We start from the raw sequence: 27857 nt of genomic DNA on the forward strand, positions 1-27857 counted from the left end.
GTGTCATGCTGATGGGGTATATATGTCATACATGCATTTGATGCAGCCCCCAGACTACATTGTCACCCTTGTATATAAATTACTCCTGTTGTGTCTCCAATCTTCACAGGTGTCACTTGATGGATATTAGAGCCCTAATAGAAACAACCAATCTGAAGTAGTTAACTTCATTTGTGCATCAACTCCTTATCAGATCCGAGCCGGCAGTTTCCAACAGCATATATCCAATCTCCAAGCTCCTCCCCCTATCCATAATCCCCTGCCAACCCTACCTGACCTCAGATCTAGTTTGCCGTGGTTTCATCCAGCAGCTCGATCACTGAGTTCCAGGCTTTAGCGTTTTTTGTGAGAAAATGTTACTGTTTTTCTCTCCTTTTTTCTGTAATTTTTAGTGTGCGTGTGTTGTGTACAGGTCCCTCATTAGTTTTTAACCAGTCTGTTAATCTTCTTGATAGTTTTCCTTCCCCACCCTCGTTAGTGCGTTAGGGAGTGTGCTGTGTTGGAGCCTAGCGTGTGTGTTTTCTTTCAGTATGTCGGAGGCCCCAAAAGCTGTTTTCTCCAAGTGTATCGAGTGTGGTCATAAGCTATCCCTGGCGGATGGCCACACTCGGTGTGTGTTGTGCCTTGGGGTTGGACACCTGTCTTCAGGTTGCTCCATATGTGCGGCATTCAACCCCAGGGCACTTAAGGACCGGAGGACTAAGCTAGTTCTGGTGGGACTGCTGCCCCCGGACTCCACTTCGGCCTCTGGTCCCACGGTGGCTCCTGCCACGGCTACTGCCACTCCTGCCTCCCTTCCCCTGGCCGGGACTCAACCTCCCGCTTCGGGCCAGGAGGATAGGGAGTCCAGGAAAGAGAAGCGGAAGGAGAAGCACCACCAACGGCGGGCCGAGGCCTCTTCATCGGCCCCGCCAGCTAAGCGGTCTTCTCCCTCCAGGACTTCCGAGCCTTCCCCCCCACTCTGCTCTGGTCTCCTTGTTTTTCACTGGAGGAGGAGGAGGCCCGGCCCCCGTCGAGGTCATCAAGGCGGCACTCCCGTCCCGCCTCGGTGGCCTCATCCAGATCCACCCAAAGTCTGACAGACGCAGACTTGGACCGGATGATGAGAAGATTCCTCCAGGCCCAGCTGCAGATGGGAGTGCTCCTGCCCCCCCCCCCTCTGGGGGGGAGCTCGACCCCATTTTTTGCCCCGATTGCTCCTTCTCCGACCCGCTTCCCGGGTTCAGAGTCTTCGGAACCGGGTAGCGTCACGCCAGGGGGAGTGTTTGCTCCGACAGTATCGGGTACTTCGGCGCCGACAATGCCCCCGAGTCTGTTGGGTCCCTTTTCTTCGAATCCGAAGTCTCGGAGCCGAGAGCTGAGCTTCAGATCCGAGGGTTTCAGTGTGCCTTCGGCTCTGCCCAGGTTGGAGCATACTGGACCTTCGGATCCGACCGCGTCGGCTCCGGCCCCGATCCGCCCATCGGATCCGAGGGAGGGTCTGCTCTCATATCCCAGAGAGAGCGGCTCTCCTTCAGCATTCGACGTAGTGGAGACCATCCTGTTGAGGGATTCCAGACCCCCGGCCTTGGCTACGGCTCCACCCTGCACTCCATTTCAAATGGGTCCGACTTCCATCAGCCAGTCCCAGGGACAGCCTGCTCCGACGTCCCAGGTCGTTCCGTTGGAACATGATGTTTGCTGGTGAGGTCTCCTCGGACAGCCCCGCCGAGGAGGTTCCTCACAAGCGCAAGTGCAAGAGGAGGCACTTGGAATCCCCTGAGTCCTTGACAGAGGACACAGATTTGGAGGAAGGGGAAGGTTCCCCAAGATCACCCCCCCCCCCGAGGACGTCTCATTTGGAGACATCATGGAGATGCTCAGGATTAGGGGGGGTGGTCTGCCCCACAGCCTACCTCGGACGAATCTGTGTCCCTGGAGGCATTTGAAGCAGGCCCGTCTACCTCTTGGGTGTCCCCTCCAGCTGACCCCCTGGTAGATCTGATCACTATCAGGGCGTGGAAGGAGCCGGACACTGTGGAGACAGTCCCAAAAAGACCTGATAAAATACTCAGTCCACCCTTCGACAGATCACACTGGAGTAAGGGAACCCTTGTAGATGCCATGTTGGTGGCAGCAGCCACTAAAAGGGAATTAGCCCAGGAGAGTCCCTCGGTCCATCCTCCAGACAAGGAGTCTCGGTCAATGGATCACTTAGGGAAGCGGGTTTTTAGTTCAGCTACCTTCTCATTGAGGTCACTGAACTACATGGCACATGTCATACGACTGCAGCGAGACCTTATCAAAGAGTACGCCGCATCGCCCCTGGAGTCCATGTCGGCTAAGGACAAACAATTGTACTCTTCCCGAATGGCCACTCTTAGGTCTATTTCGAACACCTCTATGCGGCTACTGTCCCATGCCACAGAAGGGGCCACTAGAGCTAGTGGAGCAGGCGTTATGAGGCGACAGGCCTGGCTCCGCCACTGTGATTTCACGGAACCCTTTAAGGCGTCTTTCGCTAATGCCCTTTTCGATGGTTCTGCCCTCTTTGGCAAAACCATACGCGATACCTTGGTCCAGAGGAGAAGGACAGTAAGACGTTGTCTGCCATCGGAGTCCGCTTCTCTGCTCCCCAGAGGTCCTTTTCCAAGATCCAAAAGGGACAGAAGAAGATGTGGTTCCGGATGTCGCAACAGCCGTGTTTCGCTTCGGACCCCCAGTCCTTCCGCAGCAGAGGAGGACAGGGTGGACGCCGCCCTAGAGGCAGAGGGGGCCCAAAGAACTTTGGGTCCAGAGAACCGTTCTCTGACCGGCCCACGCAACAGCCCTGAAGGGTTACCCGACTGCTCCACTCTGGAGGCAGTCGGGGGGGGGGGTGGGCGCTTCTCGAGGCACCTAGCAGCTTGGGGAGTCCATCACGACCGACCGCTGGGTGCTTCACATCATATCCAGAGATTACCATATCCCAATCTCTCATTTCCCTCGCAATCCCAGACTCCTCCCCGACGTCCCACCCGAGCAGAGGGAGGCCGCAGCTGCGGAAATCCAGCGGCTGCTAGAAAAAAGAGCCATCCAGCACATCCCCTCAGACCAGTATGGATCAGGCTTTTACTCCAGGTTCTTCTTGGTGCCAGAAAAGACGGGGGACTTCAGACCGATCCTCAACCTATCCCTCTTGAACCTGTCAGTAACCTAGGAAAAGTTCCGGATGGTCATGCTTCAATCCATTCTCCCCCTCCTGCGGGAGAACAACTGGATGTGCTGTATAGACCTCAAAGTTGCGTACTACCACATTTTGATGGACAGACGATCCAGGAGGTTTCTCCGCTTTTGGCTAGGAGTCGGCCATTACCAATTCAGGGCCCTTCCCTTTGGTCTCACCACAGCCCCCAGGGTGTACACCAAAGTTCTGTTGGTGATAGCGGCCCACCTGCGACTGCAGGGCATTCAGGTTTTCCCATACCTGGACGACTGGCTCCTGACCGCCCCCACAAGGCATCTACTCTGCGCAGCCAGAAACTCCTTTCTTCACCTAGCGACCCGGCTGGGGATCACTATCAACATAGAGAAATCTTCCCTTTCTCCAACCAGATTGGACACAAACAGGCATCTAGCCCTCTTAACTCCAGACAGAGTGCGGACTTTAAGACTCCATGTGCGGGCCATCCTCCTACCCCAGGCACCCCCGGCGGAATTGGTCCTGAGGGCTTTGGGTTCAATGGCGCCACCATCAACCTATTGCCGATGGCGCGTCTGAACATGAGAGTCCTGCAATGGACTCTCCAAGTTCAGTGGTCTTTTCTGCAATTCCCCCTGTACCACCCTATTCCCCTCAGCAGGGTTTGCAGGAAGGCCCTCTTATGGTGGCTCCAATCCCCGGACCTCCAGAAGGGGCGCCCCTTTTCTATGTCCCTTCCCCTAACCACAGTGACCACGGATGCCTCTTGCCTCGGGTGGAGTGGGGGGGCATTGTGCGGGCAGTACAGTCCAAGGCACGTGGAACAGCACGGAGACCTCTCTGCATCTCAATGTCCTAGAGATGAGGGCAGTGCTTTTGGCGTTGCAAGCACTACAGAGCCTTCTTTCCGTAGGAACGATCGCAATCCAGATGGACAACATGGCAGTGGTCTGGTACATCAACAAACAGGGAGGAACCAGGTCTTATCCCCTTTGTCGAGAGGCTATGAGATTGTGGGAATGGGTGATTTCCACCAACCGCTTTCTCATAGCGACACACATTCCTGGACGGTCCAACATTTTAGCAGACAAGTTGAGTCGCACCATCCTCTCGCCGTACAAGTGGTCTCTGAACCCAGAAGTAACGAAGCAGATATTCTCCACTTGGGGTCAACCTTGTTGCGATCTTTTCGCCTGTCCTTCAAATGCGAAATGCAACGACTACTTCGCTCTAATTCCCCCACCCGGGGAATCCCCACGAGACGCTCTGGTGCATGCTTGGCCCCCCGGTCTCCTTTATATGCTTATCCTCCTCTTCCGCTGATGTTGAAGTTTCTACAGAAAGCCAGTCTGTTGCAGAACAAGATAATCCTCATTGCCCCATTCTGGCCTCGCCAGGCTTGGTTCCCGTATCTTTGGTCTCACCTAGTGAATCCTCCCTGGATTCTGGATCCCATTCCGGATCTCATATCCCATCCATTGGATCTTCCGACCCCGAACCTGGACAACCTCAAGCTCACGGCTTGGTTGATCCAGTTCCAAGGTTAGCTAGGACTCCCGGTATCTCTTCCCAGGTCAAAGCTATTCTGGTGGCGGCGCATAAGCCATCCACCAGAAAGGTCTATGATAGCAAATAGAAACGTTTTTCTATTTGGGCAGAGCACAGAGATCTAGATATTTTCACAGCTCCGTTGCCTGTGGTGTTAGATTTCCTATCAGGACTCTTCGATCAGGGAGCCAGCTCCTCTACAGTCAAGGTTCATTTGGCAGCTATCTCTCACTACCACGTAGGAAGTGACCTTGGACCGTTGATCTCCTCTAAGTTATGCAAGGCCTTTCTGAAGGGTACTTTCTTACTCAGACCCCCGGTGAAGGTAGCAGTCCCTCCTTTGGACTTAACTTTGGTATTGCAGGCACTTACAGCCCCCCCCCCCCCCCCTTTGAACCTGCAGCTTCAGTAGATCTAAAATTTTTATCATGGAAAACTGCCTTTCTTGTAGTTATCACCTCAGCTCAAAGGGTTTCCGAACTTCAAGCCCTTTGTGCAAAACCACCTTATTTGTCCTTCCACAAAGACAGAGTCTACCTCAGGACTAATCCTTCCTTTCTTCCAAAAATTGCATCCGAATCGAATATTAATCGGTCCATTAACCTACCATTTTTTTTTCCCAACTACCAGAACAAAGGGCAATATAAGTTACATTAGTTGGATGTGCACAGACAGCTGCGCTTTTATTTACACAGAACAGCTGGTCATAGGCAATCAGATCAGTTGTTCATTTCCTTTGCCAAATTTAACTTAGGAAAGGCTGTTTCTAAAGTCACATTGTCCAGATGAATTTCTCAGTGTATTCTGTTGGCATATGAAAGTACTGGTCGGGCCCACACCTCTAGGAGTCCATGCCCACTCCGCCCGGTCTATCTCTACCTTCGCGATCTTTCGTTCTAGACTCTCATTGGATGATATCTGCTCAGCAGCAACATGGGCTTCATCTCATACCTTCATTAATCACTACAAGCTGGATATTGTCTCCAGAGGGAGAGCATCCTTTGGCTCTGCAGTGTTCCGGAATATCCTTCCTTGAGGAGCGCCCAAGATTTAGGTAGCTGGGGACTCTGTCCCATAGGTTGATGCACAAATTAAGTTAACTACTTCAGATTAAGAAGTTATGTACTCACCATAATGTTTCATCTGAGTAGGTAAACTTCATTTGTCAGCAACCGACCCCCGACCTTCGGATGTTCGAGATGTTACCTTCCTTATGGCAAGGGTAGGTAGCTAGTTTTGTGGGTGATTGTTTGTATGCTTATCTAGCTGTGGGCAAACTCGATCTGAGGTCAGGTAGGGTTGGCAGGGGATTATGGGTAGGGGAGGGGCTTGGAGCTCAGATCTATGCTGTTGGAAACTGCCGGCTCGGATCCGATATGAATCTGAAGACCCATAGGTTGCTGACAAATGAAGTTTACCTACTCAGATGGAACGTTATGGTGAGTACATAACTTCTTATTTCCACCTCTCAGGAAGAGGTGAGCTGGTAATGCTTTGTATCTTCCCTTCCCACCTGATTCCTGCAGAGCCTGGACCACTTAACTGAACCTTGGTCAGCCGAACTTTAATCAGGGTTTTTTCCCTCTGCATTACAGAGCTGATTCCATTCCAATTTTCTTACTGCCATTCCCCTTGATTTTCTAATCTGAGGTGCTGCCCCATTTAACTAATTCACTGACTTAGAGTCGTGTGTTTATTTCTGCATACAGGCAGCTACTCAGATTCTCCCTCAGATGTGGGCCCTGTCATAAGTTAGCACTTCTCCTGTCAACATTAAGTAGATGTTGATATTTTTTCTTACTTATGTGATCTTTTTATTCACTAAATTATTTGATAGAGTCCAGATTACTATAAATATATATATATATATATATGTATATGTACACACTTAATTTGTAAATGCTTTTTTTCACACAGATGAAATTGCAAGTGAAGCATCATCCAAACCAGAAGCTGAATCAGAAGAAGATAGTGCATCTACATCTGAATCTGAAAGCTGTTCCTCTTCAAGTTCTGATGAAGAGGAGGAGGAGGAAGTGGCTGCAGAGGAAAGTCAAGAGGAGACTGCTGAAGAGACTACTGATACAGTAGATGACTTGACCATGGATAGCTGCCTTACAGAAGAGGCAGGAAAGGACATTGAAGCAGAGGAGAAAGATAATATTGTGGCAGAGAAGGACGGCATAGTGGTCAACAAAGATGCTGAGACACCAGGAAAGGATAGCGAATCAATGGGGGTAGCCAGCGAGGGTTTGGTAAAGACCGTTGAAACTGAGGAAGTTAAAGTCCAGCCTATGCTCCATGAATCAGAAGTGCTCAAAGAAGAACAGCAGGAACTTAGTAAGCAAAATCTGTCTTTCTGTAAATAACAACAAAGGTGTCAGATGGGCGTGTGTGTGTGTGTGTGTGTGTGTGTGTGTGTGTGTGTATGTATATATATGTATATATATGTATATATATATACACACACACATGCACACTTTTGTATGTTGCATGGATGTAAAAGGATGCTCTTAGTTTTATCAAAAGCTCCGTTCATTGAGCAGCTTCTCCCCAGACAGGGGTCATAGTTTTCCTTTTTTGTTAATTTTCTAGAACAGTGCTAGATTCATGATCTGTACTGTATTGGATGCTTGTATGTTCAGAATCACTGTTATGGTTGTTTCCTAGCTGACGGGAGAAATTCCTCTCGGCAGAAACCAGTTGCCCAACCAGTGGTGAGAACCACATGGAATGTGGAGGGTAACTGAGTTCAATCCCCAGACATGGTCAGTATTTTCCTTTCCTGTTCATTTGCTAATACAGTACTAGGTTCATGTATTTTTGTTTTGTTTTTTTTATACTGCATTAGATGTTTTCCTATTCAAAATCACCATTGTAGTGGTTTCACAGTTGAAGGGAGAACTGTTTTTGTGGGTAAAATCATTTTCACCTATTCAGAAATCCTTGTTGGTCCAGTGGCAGTGACAATAGCATGGCATGTCAGGAGTCCTGGATTCAATCCTCAGACAAGGTTCAGGTTTTTCCTTTCTTGTTCAGTCATCTTCTCAAAACATGCTGACTGGATTTGATAGTATTAATCGCCAGTGAACGCTGTCATTATTACATGATGAAGACCATGTGTGGTCATACGCGTCACCTGAGTAGAGGTCTGAAAACATCATTAGAGGAAACCATTTATTATCAGTTTTGTAAGGAGAGTTACTGCTATTGTAATTTCCAGGTGCTATTTGACTGCCAGCATACAAGTGTGAATTTTCCTTATTTTAGCACAGTGAAATGTTCACTCCGAGTCCATCCAGTATGCTTGTTGATGTTTAGCCTGAGTCCATCCATCAGACAGGTTTCCTTTTGGTGTATCTCTAAATACGGATGGTTTTAAGACATGCATTAAGGAGGCATATGTACCTAGATATTGGCATTTGATTCATTTCTTCTGGTTTCAGATTTCTAAACCAATTTCTTTTTTATGAATTTTCTGTCTAGTGGAATAATTATGCTGTATGCCAAGACCACAAGTGTCAAACATTGCACCGGATGTCCTTCCATTTCATTGTTTCAGTATTCATTACAGTAGGGTGGCCCAACGTCCAACCCGTATACCAAAGCCTTTAGGTTGCTTAAAGGTATGCCATACATACACGTATGCTTCTCGTGTAGGTGGGGCATAAAGGTGATGTCCGGACGTGCCATCCTCACAACTTCTTTGCCATCAGTCTGAACACCATCTCTTGATTGTCAGTCTGAATGCCTGTTCGTTGCTGGTTCACCAAGCCGTTTCAGATAAGTGCCCTGTTGGGGGGTTTTATATATTTTTCTTTTTGTTGCATGTGGGGTTTCATGTCATTCAAGAAGGTAAATGCCAGTGTGGGAGATGGATTCCACATAAAGACCATCATGAGCCATGCTTGTTTATCTTGGCACTTCCCATGACCATATGTCCTGTTCAGTTTGTCAGGCCTTTGCTCCTAAGACCCTCTATAGTCTGCTGTCTTTTTTGGCCTAATATTTGGAGAATCAGCATTGTAACATTTTAGCTAAAGACACAATAGAAGTAACTTCTCGCTCCGAGGGGCAGCCATACGTGAAGAAGACAACCAAGAAATCAAGGATGGATTGTTCTGCTGTTCAGACACCGCAAGACTTCTCTCCCCAGCCAAATGTAAGCCTGGAAGCTCGCCCAGCTCCATCGTTGGACTCTTTTGCCGCGTACATTTTAGAGGCCGGCCTGGATCCAACCTTGAGCACGTCATTGGAGGCCTTGCAAATTTCCACTCCAGATGTTCAGGGGGAACTGCAGCTGATTGTTTATGTGGGACTTAGAGGTGTTCCCCAAATTTTGGCCAGAGAAGTCGTCCCAGCTACCGTTATTGAATACCTTATGTGGGACTTAGAGGTGTTCCTCAAATTTTGGCCAGAGAAGTCGTCCCAGCTACCGTTATTGAATACCGTCCAGGGTCTGAGTCTTTTAAGTTCTATAAGGTAGACATCCCCTTGAAAAAGCAGAAGACTAAGCATATTAATCCAGGTCCTAAGGACATGCAGAGTGAATGGCAGGCTTTCACTCGGGTTATTTAATGCATTGATGGTTTTAGAATCTCCTCAGGGAGTCTCTATTCCAGCTCCCCGTTGATCATCGACTCCCCTTAAAAGACTCCGAGAACAGGATTCCTCTGAGGAGGAAGAGTTGGATTTAGATGAGGAGTCCCTTGCTTACTCATCTCAAGATTCCTCTTCCTCAGACCCATAGTCTAAAGAAGAGGGAATCTACTAGTCCTGACACTCCTTTCGAGGAAATTTCTTTTGGGGACACGATCTCCAGAGTGATGGAATTTTTTTTAAATGGGATTGTGCTTCTCTTTCTGAGGTACAGAAGAGGTATTATGAGCTCCTGCAAATGGACTGTCCCAGCCCTTCTGCTCTTCTTTTTGTTTTGGCTGCTTTGTTGGATGCTTATTCCAATGTTTCTAAGGCTCCTGATTCCCAGCCTCCTGTCTTTAAGAAACCTGATAGGTTTTATAGGGTGTCTGAGGACTGTACATTTCTAGATAGGTGCCCTTCTGCTGATGATCTGATGTCTGTCGCGTCTGAGAAGCCATCTTAGTTGCCATCTTCTAAGTTGCTACTTTCCGATAAAGATAGCAGAACTGTGGAAAGGTTAGGTAAGAGGGTTTATAGCTCTGCTGCCTTCGCTTTTAGGGCTGTAAGTTATCAAACCTGTATGAATCAGGTACATGTTGGCTCTTCTTTCCCAGGCCCATCAGGTAATTTCTGATCTCGCAGACTCTGAAGGAAAGACTTCTGCTCTCTCCCTGTTAGGGACTTCCTCCCAGATGGCTCATCATTCCACTAAGTGTAGTTATGATGCAGCAGATGCTTCCTCTGTGGCTATTGCCTTTGGGTCTGTGATGAGGGGTCTATATTATGTAATTGAAGAATCTCTTCTTTGAACACGTAATAATTGACACATATACAGCGAACGCTGTAAACCGCGAACGGCCACATCCTCAAATTTTTTTTCTCTCGGGGGCGGGGGGAGTTCACATGGCCGTAAAAATAAACTTTAAAACTAAGTAAGTGGGGGGGCTTCATCCCACCCCCCCCCCGATGTGGGAGGCTGTGTGCCCCCCATACCCCCCTAACTAAATATACCAACTTCGAGATCGCTCTACATTGAAGAAAAGAGCAATTCCCGATAACTGTCAGCTGAATTTTTTTCATGAGGAAAAAATTTGAGGACATGGCCGTTCGCGGTTTACAATGTTCGTTGTATATGTGTTGATTACTGTGTTCGAAATAAGCTTCTTCGATCACATAATATAGACCCAGTGATGAGATATTCTTGGCTTTGGCTTCAGACATTGCCTGATGATAATAAGGCTAAGGTAAGGATGCTCCTCTGGATAATAAACTTGTTTGGTGAAGCTGTTGCTGGTTTGTCTTTTCAGGATAAGGGCAAGAATTACAGAACTTAAACATGCTGGTCCTGTGCCTAAATTTCAAAGAAATTACACCAGTAAGCCAACCTTTGTTCGTAGGCAGTCTTGCCCTATCCCCCAGTGGTAAGAAAGGTGGGAAGCAGGCTCCTACTGCTAAAGCTACTCGAACGTCTGTGCCCTAGAAGTCTCCTTTTGCTGATAAACCAGTTGCTGTCTGACTGTCCTGTTCCCAGCCACATTGCTCTTACTGTTCATCTTTCCCTCTCTCTATTACTCAGGACTCCTGGGTCCTGTCCATTGTCCGCCAGGGGTATTGCATGGCCTCGAAATCTCCACCTTTTATAGGAGTTCCTCAGCCCCCTCAGGAACCAACTATCATTCTTTCAAGGGGTGCTTTGGGATCTCTTGACTCTGGGAACTATTCAGGAAGTTCCAGTTTTCCAAAGGGCAAGGGGTTGTTTTCCAGAATATTTCTGGTGCCCGGGAAAGAGAGTACTAGGAGACCAATTCTAGTCCTCTCTCATCTAAACACATTTCTGAGGGTCCCCTCTTTTCAAATGTTATTCCTTCAGACTTGGTTCCCTCTTCTGCTTCCTCAGGTTTATGTGGTGTCTAGACCTCAGGGATGCTTATTTTCATATCCCAATTTATCACTTTTTTAAGAAAATGTTTACATTTCTTTGTTGCTTCCTGGCAATTTCAGTTCTCTGTTTTGCCCTTTGGCCTTTCTACTGCCCCAAGTGTTTTAACCAAATGCCTTGTTCCTGTGATTGCTTTTTGCAGGCTAAGGGAGGATCCAAGTCTTTCTCTACTTGGACGACTTCCTTGTTGCCAAATGTCCATTTTGCAGTTTACCTTCTGCAGAATCTGGGTTTCACTATAAATATCAAAAAGTCATTTCTGACTCCTCAGGATCATACCTTTCTGGGGTGCAGGATCCAGACTGTGCCTGTGCTGGCATCCCTGCCTCCTCCCAAGGCCATAACTCACTTCCTTTTTTTCATTCCCTTCTTCCTCTTGCTTCAGTAACAGCCAGGGAAGTTTGAGAGTTCTGGGGTTCATGGTTTCCACCATTTCTGTGCTCCCTTTTGCCATATTCCACATGAGAAAGTTTCAGTGGTTTCTGAAGTCAAGTTGGCTCCAACATATTCTCATCCCCTTGAATTTGTAGCTCCTCTTCTGCCGTGTCTCAAGCAGGAACTTCAGTAGTGGATTCAGCAGTTGACTCTCAATCCAGAGCTCCCTTTTCATCCTCCTTTTCCCTCTTAGGAGCTGTTCACGGATGCTTTAGACATGGGATGGGAAGCACTTTTTGGCTCCGTAAAGTTACAGGGTGTCTGGTCGCCACGTAACAGAAAGAACACATCAGTGTCAAAGATGAGACCTCTTCTGCTGGCTGTTCAGACTTTTCATCCTCTCTTCTGTCCATGTCCTCTCAAGGTTTTTATAGACAATACCACAGTGATGTATGTCAGAAAACAAATTGGGACAGGTTCTTATCTTCTTTGTGTCTAGTGTGGGAACTTGCTATCCACTATCAAGCAACTCTTCAAGTAATTTGCCACAGGTAAAAACATTTTGGTAGACACTCTGAGCAGGTCCCATAACTCAATCCCATGAGTGGATGCTTCACAGGGATGTGTATCAGGACATTGTCCACCAGTGGGGTACTCCTCAAATAGATCTTTTTGCCTCCCCTCTGAACAGACAACTTCCTCTAGTTTGTGCCAGAGTCCCAGGTCCTCTGGCTTGGAAGGTGGATGCCCTTTCTTTTTCTTTAAAGGAGATGTTTCTCTGTGCTTTCCCTCTCCTTCCTCTCATTTGAAAGTCCTGTGCAGAATTCAACATGATGCTCCCAAATTCTTGTTGGTGATTCCCTTTTAGCCAAGACAGAATTGGTTCCCTCTTCTGCATTTAGCCAAGGACAATCATCGCAAGTTACCTCACAGAGTGGACCTACTCACACAAGACAAGGGATCTCTCATCCATTCCCATTTGTCCACTCTTCAGCTGACAATGTGGGTGATGGGATTTAGATTCCACATTGACACCTTTTTTCTGAGAACGTGCTTAGGGGTCCTGCAGGAGGCCAGAAAACGCAGTACTAGGAAATCCTACTATTCCAAATGGAAGAGGTTTTCTGTTTGGATTCAGGTTACTAAAAAGACACCAATTTCTGTGGGTGTTCATTTGGTTCTTTATCTGTGTGATCAGCTCAATGTGGGTTGGGTTACTCTTCTGTTAAGGCCCATTTTTCAGCTGTCTCTGCTTGTCTGTCTTTATCCACTTCCTTTATCTTCTAGATTTGTAGCTAAACAATTTCTTAAAAGCATCCTTCATATTAGGCCTCTCAGAATGCCTGTTCCTCCTCCCTGGATTCTTAGCTTTGTCTTAGAATACTTGACCCAGGCTTCTTTTGAGCCTGCACCTTCAGCTTCATTGCAGCATTGCTCTTGGAAGACTGTACATTTGTCAGCTCTTACTTCTGCCAGACTGGTGTCTGAGCTTCAAGCCCTTATGGCTTGTCCTTCTGTCTGATGTCATTCTTCATTCATTCATGACATTTGGGAATGACATTTGGGTTTCGGTTCTCTCCTCGGAACCAACTCTGCCATTGTAACAAGCATGTGCCAGCCAGAAACTCTCACGCTAAGGCTACCCATAGTGCCTCTCTTCCCTTCAAATCTCATTTGCCACGTAGTGTTTCAAGACTCATCAGGCCATGCTCTCAAGCTAAGCGTTTTATTTTTCTGTATATTTCTTAATATTTTTCTCTTATGGTTCTCTTTTTAGTATTTCCTAGTCGCTTTATACCTTATCACTAAATTAGTGCGTGAGTGCTGCTTATTTGGTATTTCATCTTTACCATAGTTTGTGTAGGCTCTTCTCTTCCCTCTTACCTCAGGTAACTCTTAAATAGCATTGTTGTTATTCTTTCACTCCTTACCTTTCTGTGTATTTCTTTTGCTACCATTGTTGATACCTTCCAAAAAAAACCCTGTAACTTGCTCTGTTATTTCACTACTGTTTTGTGTGTGTGTGTGTGTGTGTGTGTGTGTGTGTGTGTGTGTGTGTGTGTTATTTTTGTGATTTGCCTTAAAAATGGCTGAGAAAAAAGGTACAACTGGATTCAAGCAGTGTGAGAAATGTAGCAGGAAGATGCCCAACTCTGATGGGCATCTTTCCTGCATTTATTGTGTGGGGATGCCCCACTTAGAAATCCAGCCTTTGTGCAAACTCTGTAAGGGTTTTAGTGCCTGGACCCTTGCAGAGCGTCGAAACAAATTGATCCTAAAGGGGTTGTTAAAAAAAAAAAAAAAAACCTTTTCAGAGGCCTTTGTCTGAGGCGGGGGTGTCAAAACCTGGTAGAAAAGAAGCGAAAAAGAGGAGCCACTCATTTCCAGCATCGTCTCATTCTCCGGAGCCAAAATCTTCCAAAGGCCAAGTTTCCACAGAACTGAAATCAAAACAGTTGAAATTGGCACAGACAACCATCTTGGCACTGGAGCCTGTGACCCCTTCCACAGTGCCGCCTATTCTCATGGAACCAATTAAAGTTACCATGGTACCTCAGACCCTGTTGGCACCAATAAGTTTCTGGTCACCCCCCCCCCCCACAAATACAAGCTTTGGGTCATCCGACCATTGTGCCGAGGTTCGAATCCCTAGCCAGGACTTGATATTCCCCATCCATTGACCCATTTGTTGGTCATCATCTCAGTGCCTTTATTGATCGTCCAGAATCTCCCTTGGGGATGTCCATTCGTTCCATCAGGAGCCTTTCGGAACTTTGATGTAGTTAGATTGGTGAATCAGCTCTTGGTGTCCAGATGTATTCCAACCCCATCTAGGCCCTCCTTCCCACCCGGAGCCAAGGTTTTTCCTCCACAGACTCCAACTTATCTTCCTCCTTCAACCTCCCCACAGGATTTGGAGCCCTCCACACCAATGCATCTCCTGGTGCCAACTTCTTCAGTACTGATGGTGAATCTCAGTGGTTCCGGAACCCACTTTGTGGACCTTGGCTCAGTTGGAGCCGACCCACAAGACCGTGACTTGGCTGCCGGCTCAATCCTTAGTACGGCACCGATTTTTTTTCCATGGCTCCATCTACGGTTCCTTTTGCTTTGACTGCTCTGAGTTGTCTCTCGGCTCCTTCTCTGAAGGTGGGCTCGTTGGAGCAGGGTATGACCCCAGTTCCGAGGTTGTCCATCTTGGTTCCAGGCTCCCGTCTGTCTTCAGATGGGCCTGCCTTTCAGATTATGGAGAGAGCATACACCTCAGCAGGCTCACAGTTGGCACCCTCGACATCGGAATGCCCTATCTGTGTGTCCTCTGGTCAGCTGTCACAATCTACTACACTGGAGCAGCATGCACTGGAGCAGCAAGACACCCTACCACAGGGTACGCACTCTTTGGAGTTCTCCTCAGACCTCCCCCTGATGAGTCACCCCGTAAGAGATTCTGCAAAAGGAAGCACGTTGATTCTCCAGAAGAATCTCTGACCTGAGGATACAGATTATGATGAAGGGGAAGGGTCTCCGCAGTTGCCCTTGAAGATGTCTCCTTTGGAGACACCCTAGAAGTCTTAAAGTAGTGGAGTGACTGGAAGCCCACCAACCATTCCTCCAAGGAATCTGTCTTCTTGCAGGCGTTCTGTGCCTGACCTACTTCCTGGGTGAGCCCACCTGCAGATGAGTTAATCAAGCTCATCATGCAGCGTGCTTGGAAGGCCCCTGACACTATTGAGCCAATTCTCCAGAGACCTGACAAAATATGCCCCCCCCCCCCCGCGAGGATCAACCCTACTGGTCCAAGGGTTTAGCGGTAGATGCTGTGGTGGTGGTGGCCACTAAGAAGGAACTTGCAGAGGAGAGGCATACTGTCCATCCTCCAAACCGAGAGTCTCTGGTTTTGGACAGATTAAGGAAGCGGGTTTATACTTCAACGACCTTTGCCATACGGTCATTGAATTATTTGGCACATTTCAGCTGTCTTCAAAGGGAACTGATCACTGAATTCTCAGGAACTGTAGCAGGAGCAGTGTCTGACGAGGTATGCAATAAGGTTGCCTCCCAGCTTGCGACCCAAGAGTCCATCTCTAACTCGTCCATGCTGTTGATTGTGCATACAACAGAATGGGCAGCCAAAGCAGCAGGTGCAGGGGTTGTCATGAGACTGCATGCTTGGATGCGCTTGTGTGACTTTGCGGACCCCTTCAAGTCTTCCTTCTACAATGCTCCCGTTGATGCTTCCTCGCTTTTCCCAAAAATGTAAAAGAGACATTAGCCAGGTGTGAAAAGGATGGAAAGACTCTTTCTGCTGTGGCCATATATTTTTCCACTGCTCAGCGACCCTATTTCAGGAATCAGAGGAGTGGAAAGATGTAGTTCAGGAAGTCCCAAGGGTCTTTTCGGGACACGTGTCAAGTTTTGTCCTCTGGGCAGAGGGGGGAACTCATCAGGAATACACCCCTCCTGTGGCAGAGGGAGCCCACATAACCATGGCTCCAGGGATTCTTTCTCTGGGCAGCCCTGTCAGCGGTCCTGAGGAGCAGCCCAATTGCTTGCCTCTGGAGGCAGGCGGGGGAAGGTTCTCTCTGCACCACTTAGCCTGGCATTCAATAACATCAGATTCCTGGGTACAGACAATAATTACCAGAGGTTGCCATATCCCCTTTGATCTTCATCCAAGGCCGCAAAGGCGAATCCCTGACATTCCACCAGTTAGAGGGACGCAGCAGCTCAAGAAATTCAAAAGCTGCTCGAAAAGAGTCATCCAGACAGTCACCCCAGACCAAGTTGGATCCGGATTTTACTCAGGATTCTTTTTAGTGCCAAAAAGACAGGGGCTGGAGGCCAATTCTAGACCTCAGTATCTTGAACAAGTTTGTCAGACAGACAAAATTCCAGATGGTCATGGTTCAGTCTATCCTTCCTTGTCTGGAGAAAGACGATTGGATGTGCTCTGTAGATCTTCAGGATGCGTATTACCACATAAAAATGGACAAGCGCTCGAGAAGATCTCTCCTCTTCCATCTGGGAGCCAGTCATTACCAATTTTGCGTGCTGCCCTTTGGTCTCACCACAGCACAGCCCCCTGAGACTGCAAGGATTCCGGGTGTTTCCATATTTAGAAGATGGGCTCCTTACCCACCCCCGCCAGGCATCTACTGCTTTACGCCTTAAACTACACTCTAGAGCTGACAGAGTTCTTAGGCATTTCAGTAAACAAAGAGAAGTCAACACTGGCACCCACTCAAAGCTTAGAATTCATCGGAGTGACATTTGATACAAGATCTTGTGTGGTTGCTTTACCTCTTCACAGATTACAAAGGTTAAGGTCACAGCTCCAAGTGATACTCTCTCAACACATAGTCCCAGCTGGCTTAGTCTTACAGCTACTAGGGTTAATGGCAGCGACAATCACCCTAGTTCCCCTGGTGAGATTCCATGAGGCTGCTTCAGTGGCTCCTAGCATCACAGTGGTCTGTTAACACACCCCATGTCTTATCCAATTCGCATGACATATCGTTGCAAGCAGGATCTGAATTGGTGGATGAAGCCAGAAGAGGAGTTATGGAGTCGCCCTTTTTCTCCCCCTCAACCCAAGGCCGTAGTGACCACGGATGCATCCCTAATGGGGTGGGAGGACATTTATAGGGAAAGACAGTCCAAAGCACTTGGTCCACCTTAGAGGGCAATTTGCATATCAACATCCTAGAACTGAGAGTGATGCATTAGAGTTGCAAGCATTCCAGTCTGCCCTTCTGTTGGGGATAATTGCTATCCAGTCAGACATGTCTGTCTGGTACATCAACAAACAGGGAGGAACCAAATCCTGTCTGTTATGTTGGGAAGCCCTGAGAGTATGGCAGTGGGCGATCGCCTCCAACTGCTTTCTGATAGCAATGCACATTCCCGGGAATTCCAGCATGATTGCAGACAAACTGAGCAGATGCATTCTCCTGCCTCACTAGTGGTCTCTCAATAGTGGTCTCTCAATCCCATAGTAGTGATGGAGTTTTTCGTCATTGGGGTTAGCTTTGCTGGGATCTGTTTGCATCTCCCATGAACCACAAATGCAGCAGCTTCTTTGTTCTAATCCCCCCTCAGGGGGAGTCCCCAAGAGATGCTGTTCTGCATGATTGTGCCCTGGGACTGCTTTATGCCTGTCCTCCTTTTCCCCATAATACCCTGTTTTTTGAAGAAAGCGCAACGGCTGAGAAGCAAAGTGGTCTTGATTGCACCTTATTGGCCCCGTCAAGTCTGGTTCCCCTTTCTTTGGCCTCACCTAGTTCGTCTGTGGATTCTAGACCCAACTCCAGGACTGCTGTCTCATCCGCAGGGCCTGGTCCATCCCAACCTACCAAGTCTCAAGCTGACTGCTTGGTACCTCCACTTCTGGTAATTGCCAGCCAGAATAATCTATCTTCTCAAGTACAAAAGATAAGTCTGGCTTCCCATAAACCGTCCACCAGGAAACTTTATCTTAGTAAATGGAACCGATTTGTGTTGTGGTCAGGAACTGACCCATTTCAGCCCTGATTAATAAAGTGTTTAAATATTTGTCAACTTTACTCCAATCAAGAGCCTCATCTTCTACTATCAGAGTCCACTTAGCGGCTATTTCATATTTCCATAATGGCTTTAATGGTTTTTCCTTGATATCTCACCACCTTTGCAAAACCTTCCTAAAGGGAGCTATGCATTTAAAGCCAACTTTTAAAGAACCCATTGAACCTTGGAGTTTGAGCCAGCAGCCACCTGTGATATAAAATTTTTGTCTTGGAAGACCTTATTTCTGGTAGCCATCACTTCAGCCAGGAGAATATCAGAATTGCAGGCCTTGTGTGTAAAGTGCCCATACATCACTTTTTATAGAGAGAGAGAGTATCCTTTAGGACTAACCCCTTCTTTCTACCCAAAGTTGTCTCAGACTCCAATATTAACCAATCTGTTGACCTGCTAGTTTTCTTCCCAAATTTTTTCAAAGGAGAATATTGTTTGCATTTGTTGGATGTACACAGACAGTTACATTTTTATTTAGACAGAACTAAATCATTCAGAAAATCAGACCAACTGTTCCTATCCTTTTCAGATCCTCGACTAGGCAAACCAGTTTCCAAAGTCACTTTGTCAAAATGGTTGAGAGATTGCATCATCTTTATTTTTATCAACAAAATAAAATGAGTCCATCAACTAAAGTCAGGGCTCATTCTACCAGATCAGTTTTCACTTCAGTGGCCTTTCATTCTAGAGCCTCCATGGATGACATTTGCACAGGAGCTACTTTGGTACCCATCATACCTTTATCATGCATTACAAGTGAATTATGTTCTCCAGGGGAAGAGCATCCTTTGGCACTATGTATGACCTAAACCTTGTCACCACAATAAACAGAACATGCTGGAGGGATAGGTTCCTGTCCCAGAGACTTCCCATACTCTGGAACAGACTATCTATGTCAGACAGAGCTCCTCATTAGCACTCTTCAAGAAAAATCTTGATGATTGGATGGGTAATAGGAAATTCACCCCGGGGATCACTTCTGTGGTTCTGATTGACAGGGGCAAAGGAAAATAATTTTTTGGGTGGCGAAAGCCAGGGTATCTTTTTGGCTAGGCGTGTATAGGCCCTAGGGCCAATAGCCTAGTACCTACCTATGAACCTCTGGTGCTCAGGAATATCCTTCCATAGGGCCTCCCGGGGCATAAAGTAGGTAGGGACTCTGTCCCAACTGTCATGAATGAGTGAAGATTGACAACATCAGATAAAGACGTTCCATCTGTGTTGTCGATCATTCATGACATCCCACCCTCCTACGCCCTCCAAAGACTCCTGGAGGCTCGGAACTAGTCCTGGTTCTGTAGTAGGGGCAGTTGCTCAGACAAAGCTTCCGCTTTTTATTTTTACGGGCAAACGCGATCTGAAGGGAAGAGAAGAGAGGCACTGTGGGTAGCCTTAGTTGTAGAGTTTCTGGCCGGCACGAGCTTGTTACAACTGCAGTGTCTGTTCAAGGATGGAATAGACCCAACTGTCAAGAATGAATGAAGATCGACAACACAGATGGAACTTTATGGTAAAAACATAACTTCTTTTTTTTTGGCCTTTCATAAAGACAGGGTGTCCCTTTGTACTAATCCTTTTATGCCCATGGTGGGAAATGAGTTGTCCCTGAATCAATCTAGTCATTTGTTCACCTTTTTCCCTTTTCCACTCTGCCAGTGAGAAGGTGCTGCACATGGTGGATGTGCATAGATAATTCAGATTTTATTTGGATAAGGCTAAGACTTTTTCATAAATCGGATCAGCTTTTTGTTTCCTTTCATCTTAAGTCCTTAGGACTGGCTATATCTAAGCAAACTATTTCTTCTGGGATTTCTAAAGCAATTAGTTTTTGTTATTCCTTTCATGGTGAGAGCCTTCCTTCTCTTCAGGCTCATTCTACTAGAACTCTGGCTGCTTCTGGTACTTTTTTCAAGGATTTGGGTACTGTGTTTTTGAGGTAGCTACCTGGACTACTGTGCATACATTTATTGAGCACAACAATTTCGATGTTATTTCCAGAGCTAGAGCTGGTTTTGTTAGGGACATCCTTCATGGCTTCCTAGAGAGCTCTGCTGGTCCTTCCTCCTCCCGGTCTTCTTTCTGAGCTTTGGCACTCTGCCTGTTGTAAAGAATACTGCAGCAGTGAAATGGAAGGACATAGTACAGTTGTGCAAAATCTTACCATAATGGTAGATATCCTCTTCAGTGTTGCAGTATTCGCTCCCTCTTTCCTCCCCCTGGTCCATTTCTCTTTGGGATGTACAAATTACTTCTCTACTCCATGGACTGGTGTTCCTACTAGGGCTCTCATTTCTGGGGATGGTACATCCAGGCATCACCTTCATGCCCTATGCTACGTGAGGAGCACACGTGTGACGTACGGAGCATCTTCAAACAACCTAAAGGCTTTGGTGTATTGGCCATATGTTGGGCCGCCCTTGCAGGGGATCTGTATTATAATGAATACTGCAACAGTGAGGAGAAGGACGTCTACTGTTATGGTAAGATTTTACACAACTGTACTATCCACTTTGTATAGCAACCCAAAGAATTTGACACATCTTTGTGACTATTTGAGTGACGTCTGTATCAGAGGTAGACCTCACATTGGGCAGCCCTAATGTGAACTTTATGGACTGGATCTGGATAAAGGTATTTAACTTAGTATCCTTGCTGTGTGTAAATATATAATGTGAGAGTGTTCAATCTCGCCTTTGTTCTTACACATGGGTTCGGAGCCGATCCTCGGCTCCGTGCCGGCCGACTGCAAGCTCTGCATCGAGAAGAAGCTCGAGGACATCTAATACCCACAATCCCCCTCTGCCTTTACCTCAGATCTAGTTTGCCGCTGCTGCAGTACGCATCGCTGGAGACTAGCTCGGGGCTGTTCAGATAAGATATTTTATCTATTCTGTTCTATTTTCAGAAAAGTTTCTTTAAATTCTAGTTGCTTAGTAGAGAGTAGGTGTGTGAGTGCAGGAATTCTCTATACTTATAATAAGTTAACTTGTTAACTTTCGAGTAGAGTTTTTCGGGGCCTACCCCTTCTTGGACTAGTGACTAAAATTTTTGTAGTCTTGCCTTTTGGCCCTTTATTACTGGATTAGACTTCGGATTCGACTTATTTGACTAAAAACTTGTGTAGTCTTGTTTTTAGCTTATCAAACAGACTTTTACCCGGATTTGACATTTTTACTGGATTGGACTTTTTACTGGACTGGACTGTGTTCTTGTTAATATGTCTGAAAGGATGAAATCTGGTTTTAAACGTTGTCAGTGTGGCCAAAAAATGTCGGTCACAGACAACCACAGTTCCTGTGTCTACTGTCTTGGCCCTCTCCACTTACAAGAGGACTGCTCTATTTGTCACTCTTTTAGTGGGAGGGTCATGACAGATAGGCGCAGGAAACTGATGGATAGAGGATTGCTGAAACCCTCTTTCCAGGAGGCTTTGGATGCTTCAGACCAGGCATCCAAGTCTTGAAGTCGAAGGCGCCGGAGCCAAAGTCATCGGCTCCGAGCTCTTCGAGTCTAGTTAGATCACCGGTTCCACAGACTTGGGCCGAGTGTTCAACTGTTGGCAGTTTCCGAGCCTCGAGTCTTGGAACCGTGACGGAGCTCCCCACCGACTCTGTTGAGGTCGGCTCCGTCTTCGATCCCTTCGACTCGTTCTTCTAGAGCCCTTTCCGACACCGACGTGGACCGTGTGGTGCAGAAACTTATGGAGCATACGGCCCTGTCCAAGCTTATTTCGGTCTCCTCTCAGTTGATGTCGAGACTTGAAGGCCTGCCACTATCTCCATCTGTTCCTCCTCCGAGACCTGTTCTGTCTTCGGAGCCGGAAGAAGCGGACCTGATGATTGTGGAGCCCTCGGTGCCAGAACCGTCTTTTTCTCGGTCGGCACCGTTTACCTCGACTCCATCCGATCCGGTACCGGAGTCTCGGGCCCGAAGGTCTGTCCTTGGTTCCGGGACCGAGAGTCGGACCGATGTTTCGTTTCCGACTCTCCCTCTCGGAGCCTCGGCACGGATCGATTCGGTTCCGTCCTCGGGGTCGGTGCCTTCGGTTCCTGTTTCGGGGATTCTTCCCATTTCTTCGAACCGGGAGATACCTCGTCTCGGGACCCGGGGCCTTCGACCTCATGAGGAAGGTGTTGTCTACCCAGACAACCACATCAGCAGGTACAGCTTCTCCTCCCCGCAAAGGACCGCTATCCTCCTCTGCACCCACGGCCACGTCCAAGCGTCGGGCACCAGTGTCTCAGCCACCCCTGGAGGGTGCCCCCTCTTCCTCGGAGGCTTCTTCGGATGCTCCCCACGAAGAAGTTCCTAGGAAAAGACTGTGTAAGAGGAGACACTTGGATTCTCAACAAGAATCCTTGACATCTGATACTGACTTAGATGAGTCAGAAGGGTCCCCTAAGTCACCTTCAGAGGATGTCTCTTTTGCTGACATCTTGGAGATCCTTAAACAGAGAGGTGACTGGCAAGCCCTCCCCCCTTCTGAGGATGAGTCAATTTTGCTGAAGGCATTTGGTGCCCGTCCTTCCTCCTCCTGGGTCACTCCGCCCTTTGATGAGTTAATGGAATTGATTGCTCGAAGGGCGTGGGAGACTCCTGACACGGTGGAACCTGTCCCTAGGAAGCCAAATAAGTACATCACGGCACCACAGGACAAAGCTTACCTTACCAAAGGAGTTCCGGTAGACGCCATGGTGGTGGCAGCGGCCACGAAAAAGGAGATGTCTGAGTCTTCCTCATCTGTCCATCCGCCTAATAAAGATTCTAGGACCATGGACAGATACGGGAAGCGCATTTTCAGTTCAGCGGCTTTCTATGTGTTCCCTGAACTATTTGACCCATTTTACACGTTTACAGAGGGATCTAGTCAAAGAGTTGGGAGATACCCTCCAGGGTGCTACAGATGCTGCTGTCTCAGAGAAAGTTACAGCGCATCTCAACACCCTTACGTCCATTGTGAACTCGTCCATGAGGCTGATATCCTATGCAGCCGAAGGATCGAGTAGGGCAGCGGCTTCAGCGATTGCTCTTCGTAGGCAATCCTGGATGCGCTTATGTTCGTTTGCGGAAGCCTTCAAGTCTTCCTTTACTAACGCCCCATTTGATGGAGCCACACTTTTTGGCCCTAAAGTAAAGGAGACCCTTACCCGGTGTGAACAGGAGGGAAAGACTCTGTCTGCTGTCGGAGTCCGTTTTCCACCCTTCCAGACCGTACCCCAAAGGGCAACGTGGTGGGAAAATGTGGTTTCAAAACCCCAAAGATCTTTCCAGACACACAGGGTGATGCCCCTCTAGAGGCAGAGGGGGCAGAGGTGGAAGACGCCGCCCTGGCGGCAGAGGGGTCCATAAAACCAAGGTGACAGGGATAACCTCCCTGGCAAACCTTTTCAGCACTCCTGAGAGGAGGCCCGACTGTCCTGCTCTGGAGGCAGTTGGGGGGCGCTTAGCTTTATACCCTCAGGCCTGGCAAAACCTTTCTTCAGACAATTGGGTAAAAGCGTTGTTACCAGAGGTTACAAAATCCCATTTCTATCCACCCCATTCCAAAGAAAAACTCCCAGATGTACCACCCCATCTGCGAGAACCAGCAGCTACAGAAATTTCAAAGCTGCTAAGAAAAAGAGTCATCCAACCAGTCCCAGCGGACCAAGTAGGATTCGGAACTTACTCAAGGTTCTTTTTAGTTCCAAAGAAAACAGGGGACTGGAGGCCAATTCTGGACCTAAGTCATCTCAACACCTTTGTCAAGAAGGAAAAGTTCCGAATGGTCACGCTTCAATCGATCCTTCCATTCTTACAGAAGGACGACTGGATGTGCTCAATAGATCTGAAGGACGCATACTACCACATCAAAATGGCCAGGGCGTCCAGAGATCACTTGCGCTTCTGGCTGGGAGCCAGTCACTATCAGTTTCGAGCCCTGCCCTTTGGCCTGACCACAGCCCCCAGGGTCTTCACCAAATGCATGGCAGTGGTAGCGTCTCATCTGAGGCACCTAGGATTCCAGGTGTTTCCGTATCTGGATGACTGGCTCCTGTCTGCCACCACCAGGCGTCAACTGATACAAGCCAGGGATTACTCCCTACAACTTTGTACACACCTTGGCATTTCAGTAAATTTCAAAAATCTTTGCTACAGCCATCACAGCATATCTTATTTATAGGAGCGAATTGGATACGTCAGTTAATTCTAAAACTTCCGACAGAAAGAATAGTAGCACTTCAGTTCAACATTTCCCTTCTGCTGTCGTCCAGAAAATCCCCAGCAAAATTGTTCTGAAAGTTTTGGGTCTCATGGCAGCTTCTCTCATAGCAATACCACTGGGAAGACTGCACATGAGAGTGCTACAATGGCTTCTATTTGCACAATGGTCATTCCAACAACTTCCACTGACTCACGAAATTTTGATAACGAGGACATGCAAATCACACCTAATGTGGTGGTTACAGACTTGCAACCTATCCGGCGGAAGACCATTTGTGCTACCCACACCGTCAGCGATAACCACGGACGCTTCCCTGATAGGGTGGGGGGTCATCTTTCAGGGACAGACAGTCCAAGGCGAATGGACCAATCTAGAGTACAATCTGCACATCAATGTTCTGGAGTTGAGGGCAGTGTTTTGGCGTTGCCACACTGTGCGCCCCTTCTTCGTCCAGGGACCATTGCAGTTCAGCCAGACAACATGTCCGTAGTCTGGTACATAAACAAGCAAGGGGAACCAGGTCCTACCAACTATGCAGAGAGGCCATGAGAATTTGGCAATGGGCAGAGTCCACGGTCGCTTTCTGATCGCAACGCACATCCCGGGTCATCCAACGTCATAGCCGACAGGCTGAGCAGGGCAATATTATTGCCTCACGAGTGGTCCCTCAAACAGTCAGTTGGAACAGATTTTTCGCAAATGGGGCCAGCCTACCTGCGATCTGTTTGCGTCTCCAATGGCCGCCAAATGCCGGAGCTACATTGCCCTATTGCCCTCCAGGGGAAGTCCCAAGGGACGCACTGGTGCACGATTGGCCCCCGGGTCTCCTATATGCCTTTCCTCCATTTCCCCTGATTGCAAAGTTTCTTCAGAAAGCAAACAACCTTCAGAGGACTATAATTCTCATTGCTCCGTTCTGGCCTCGTCAAATTTGGTTCCCCTTTCTCTTGCATCACCGCATTCGGGGACCTTGGATGCTGGACCCAGAGCCAGATCTACTGACTCACTCGTCAGGAGTTCCTCACCCATCCCTGGAATCTCTCCATCTAGCAGCTTGGCTGCTCCGCTTCCCTTTTTAGCCAGGTCAATTCCCCTTACTTCGGCGGTTCAGGATATTTTGGTAGCTTCTCATAAAGTTTCTACCATAAAGACTTATACTAGTAAATGGAAACGTTTTGTCTTCTGGGCGAAATCACATCAGTTGGACCCTGTTACAGCTCCGTTGAATAAGGTCTTAGAATTTCTAACCGAATTATTTCAGGAAGGAGCTTCTCCCGCTACCTTGAGAGTACAGTTGGCTGCCATTTCTAGCTATCATATAGAAGAAAGTGGTGCACCTATTATGGCTCACAGACTCTGTAAAGCCTTTTTAAAAGGTTCTTTTCATATCAGACCACCAGTCAGAAGCCCGACATCACCGTGGAATTTAAATTTACTGCTCTCTAAATTGATGCTACCACCCTTTGAACCAGCTTCAAGTTGCACTTTGAAATTTTTGTCATGGAAAACATTATTCCTAGTGGCTATTACATCGGCTAGATGGGTGTCTGAGCTGCAGGCGCTTTCGGTCAAGCATCCCTATTTAATTTTTCATTCGGACAGAGTATCCCTACGCACTAATCCATCCTTTCTTCCCAAAGTTTGTTCTACTAGTAATATTAATCAATCCATTGAATTACCCACCTTCTTTAAAGACCACTCTAATAAATTAGAGTATATGTTGCACAAACTGGACGTCCATAGACAACTCAGATTTTATTTGGATAGAACAAAAGATCACAGGAAATCTGATCAGCTATTTATAGCTTTTGCTGACAGCAGAAAGGGTCTTGCAGTTACGAAACGAACTCTTTCTAAATGGCTAACTGATTGTATCATTTATGTTTATGAAAATTCTGATCAAACATTATCAGCAAAACCCAGAGGACATTCTACCAGATCAATTTCTACATCTTTGGCTCATGCAGCTCGTCTACCTTTAGACATCATTTCAGCGGCTGCTACTTGGGCTAAACCACATACGTTTATTTCTCATTACAAAGTGGACAGGGTTTCTAGGGATAGGGCAACCTTTGGTTCCACTGTGCTCAAGAACGTTCTCCCTTGAGTTCCTCAGGATCATGGAGCTAGGACGCTACCCATGTGTAAGAACAAAGGCGAGATTGAACACTCTCACATAAAGAAGTTATGTCCTTACCATAACGCTCCATGTGGAGTGTTCATCTCGCCTTGGTTATTACACTCCCACCCTTCCCCCCCTTAGGAAGAACGCTCGATTTGGTGCCTGGTCTGGAATATTCTCCTTCTGCTGTTGCAGTGTTGGTATTACTATCATACCCTTGGTATGTTGTATATAGGTAATTATGTATATAGTTTGGCATGTATGCGTGATTGTTGTCTGGTTTGCTTGCAAACTAGATCTGAGGTAAAGGCAGAGGGGGATTGTGGGTATTAGATGTCCTCAAGCTTCTTCTCGATGCAGAGCTTGCAGTCGGCCGGCACGGAGCCGAGGATCGGCTCCGAACCCATGTGTAATAACCAAGGCGAGATGAACACTCCACATGGAACGTTATGGAAAGGACATAACTTCTTTTTACATGGTATGTCATGTGTATATTTCATATTCCAGTACACAAGGTCACATCACATTGAATACAGACCATTGGAACACAACTAAAAGAGAAATCAGAAGCAACTGCTATTATGGAGGTCTGAGTGAGGATTGAACCAAAACAAATTCTTCCCTCTGTTTACATGTGACAGATCAGAACTCTCCAAAATGTAGTCTGTGATCCAGAGCTCATCATAATGCCAGTTTACATTTGAATTGCACCCATTTACATAAAAACACACACACAGTTTTTGCTGTTTTCATGTACATAATACTCATAGACCATAGGTTTGGGTAGTAAATAAGCCCTTAAGTTCCTATATCCTTTGATTAGACCTGCGCCATCATGTAAAGAGATCTACAGCAACATGTGGAATTCCTTTCTCTTTCCTATGTAAGTAAAACATATCCAGTTAAGACAGGGAGCAGTTCCTTACTCATGCAAATGGGCTTCTTTTCTGTCTGAGACTGTCAGTGTGTGTATTTTTCTCCTCAATGTACAGAGTGACTGGAACAGCTGTCCAGTCATTAGCTTTAGTACTGGTTTCCTTACTGAAGATTGTGCATCTCCCTTCTATCATGATCCCCCCCCCTAGTGTGTATATACTAGGCTCAACTGTGGCAAGTCTTTCTTCCATGCCCCACCCCTGTTTCACTGCTGGTCTGTCTGTATTGCAGTGAACATGTGTGTCTGTATTATGTGAAGAGTTCTGATGGCTAGTCATTTTTCTTTGGATAGAAAATGCTTTTTTCTTTAAACCTGTAAACTAAACACTAGCACTTAACTGAGATTTTTCCAAAAAAAACAAGACAGGGATGCCAT

At 47.2% G+C, this 27857-nt stretch overlaps 1 protein-coding gene across 1 annotated transcript in view; it reads left to right on the forward strand.

The window, feature by feature from the left end:
- SETD1A (SET domain containing 1A, histone lysine methyltransferase) overlaps positions 1-27857 on the forward strand; it is a 1410167-nt gene that overhangs the window by 772174 nt on the left and 610136 nt on the right. Inside the window, exon 9 of the mRNA XM_044086230.1 lies at positions 6626-7048. Coding sequence (XP_043942165.1) covers positions 6626-7048 — 423 coding nt within the window. The remainder of the gene's footprint in view (positions 1-6625; positions 7049-27857) is intronic.

The sequence above is a fragment of the Protopterus annectens genome, chromosome 10.part0, assembly GCF_019279795.1.
Source record: "Protopterus annectens isolate FY-2018-M chromosome 10.part0, PAN1.0, whole genome shotgun sequence".
Taxonomy (NCBI): Eukaryota; Metazoa; Chordata; order Ceratodontiformes; family Protopteridae; genus Protopterus; species Protopterus annectens.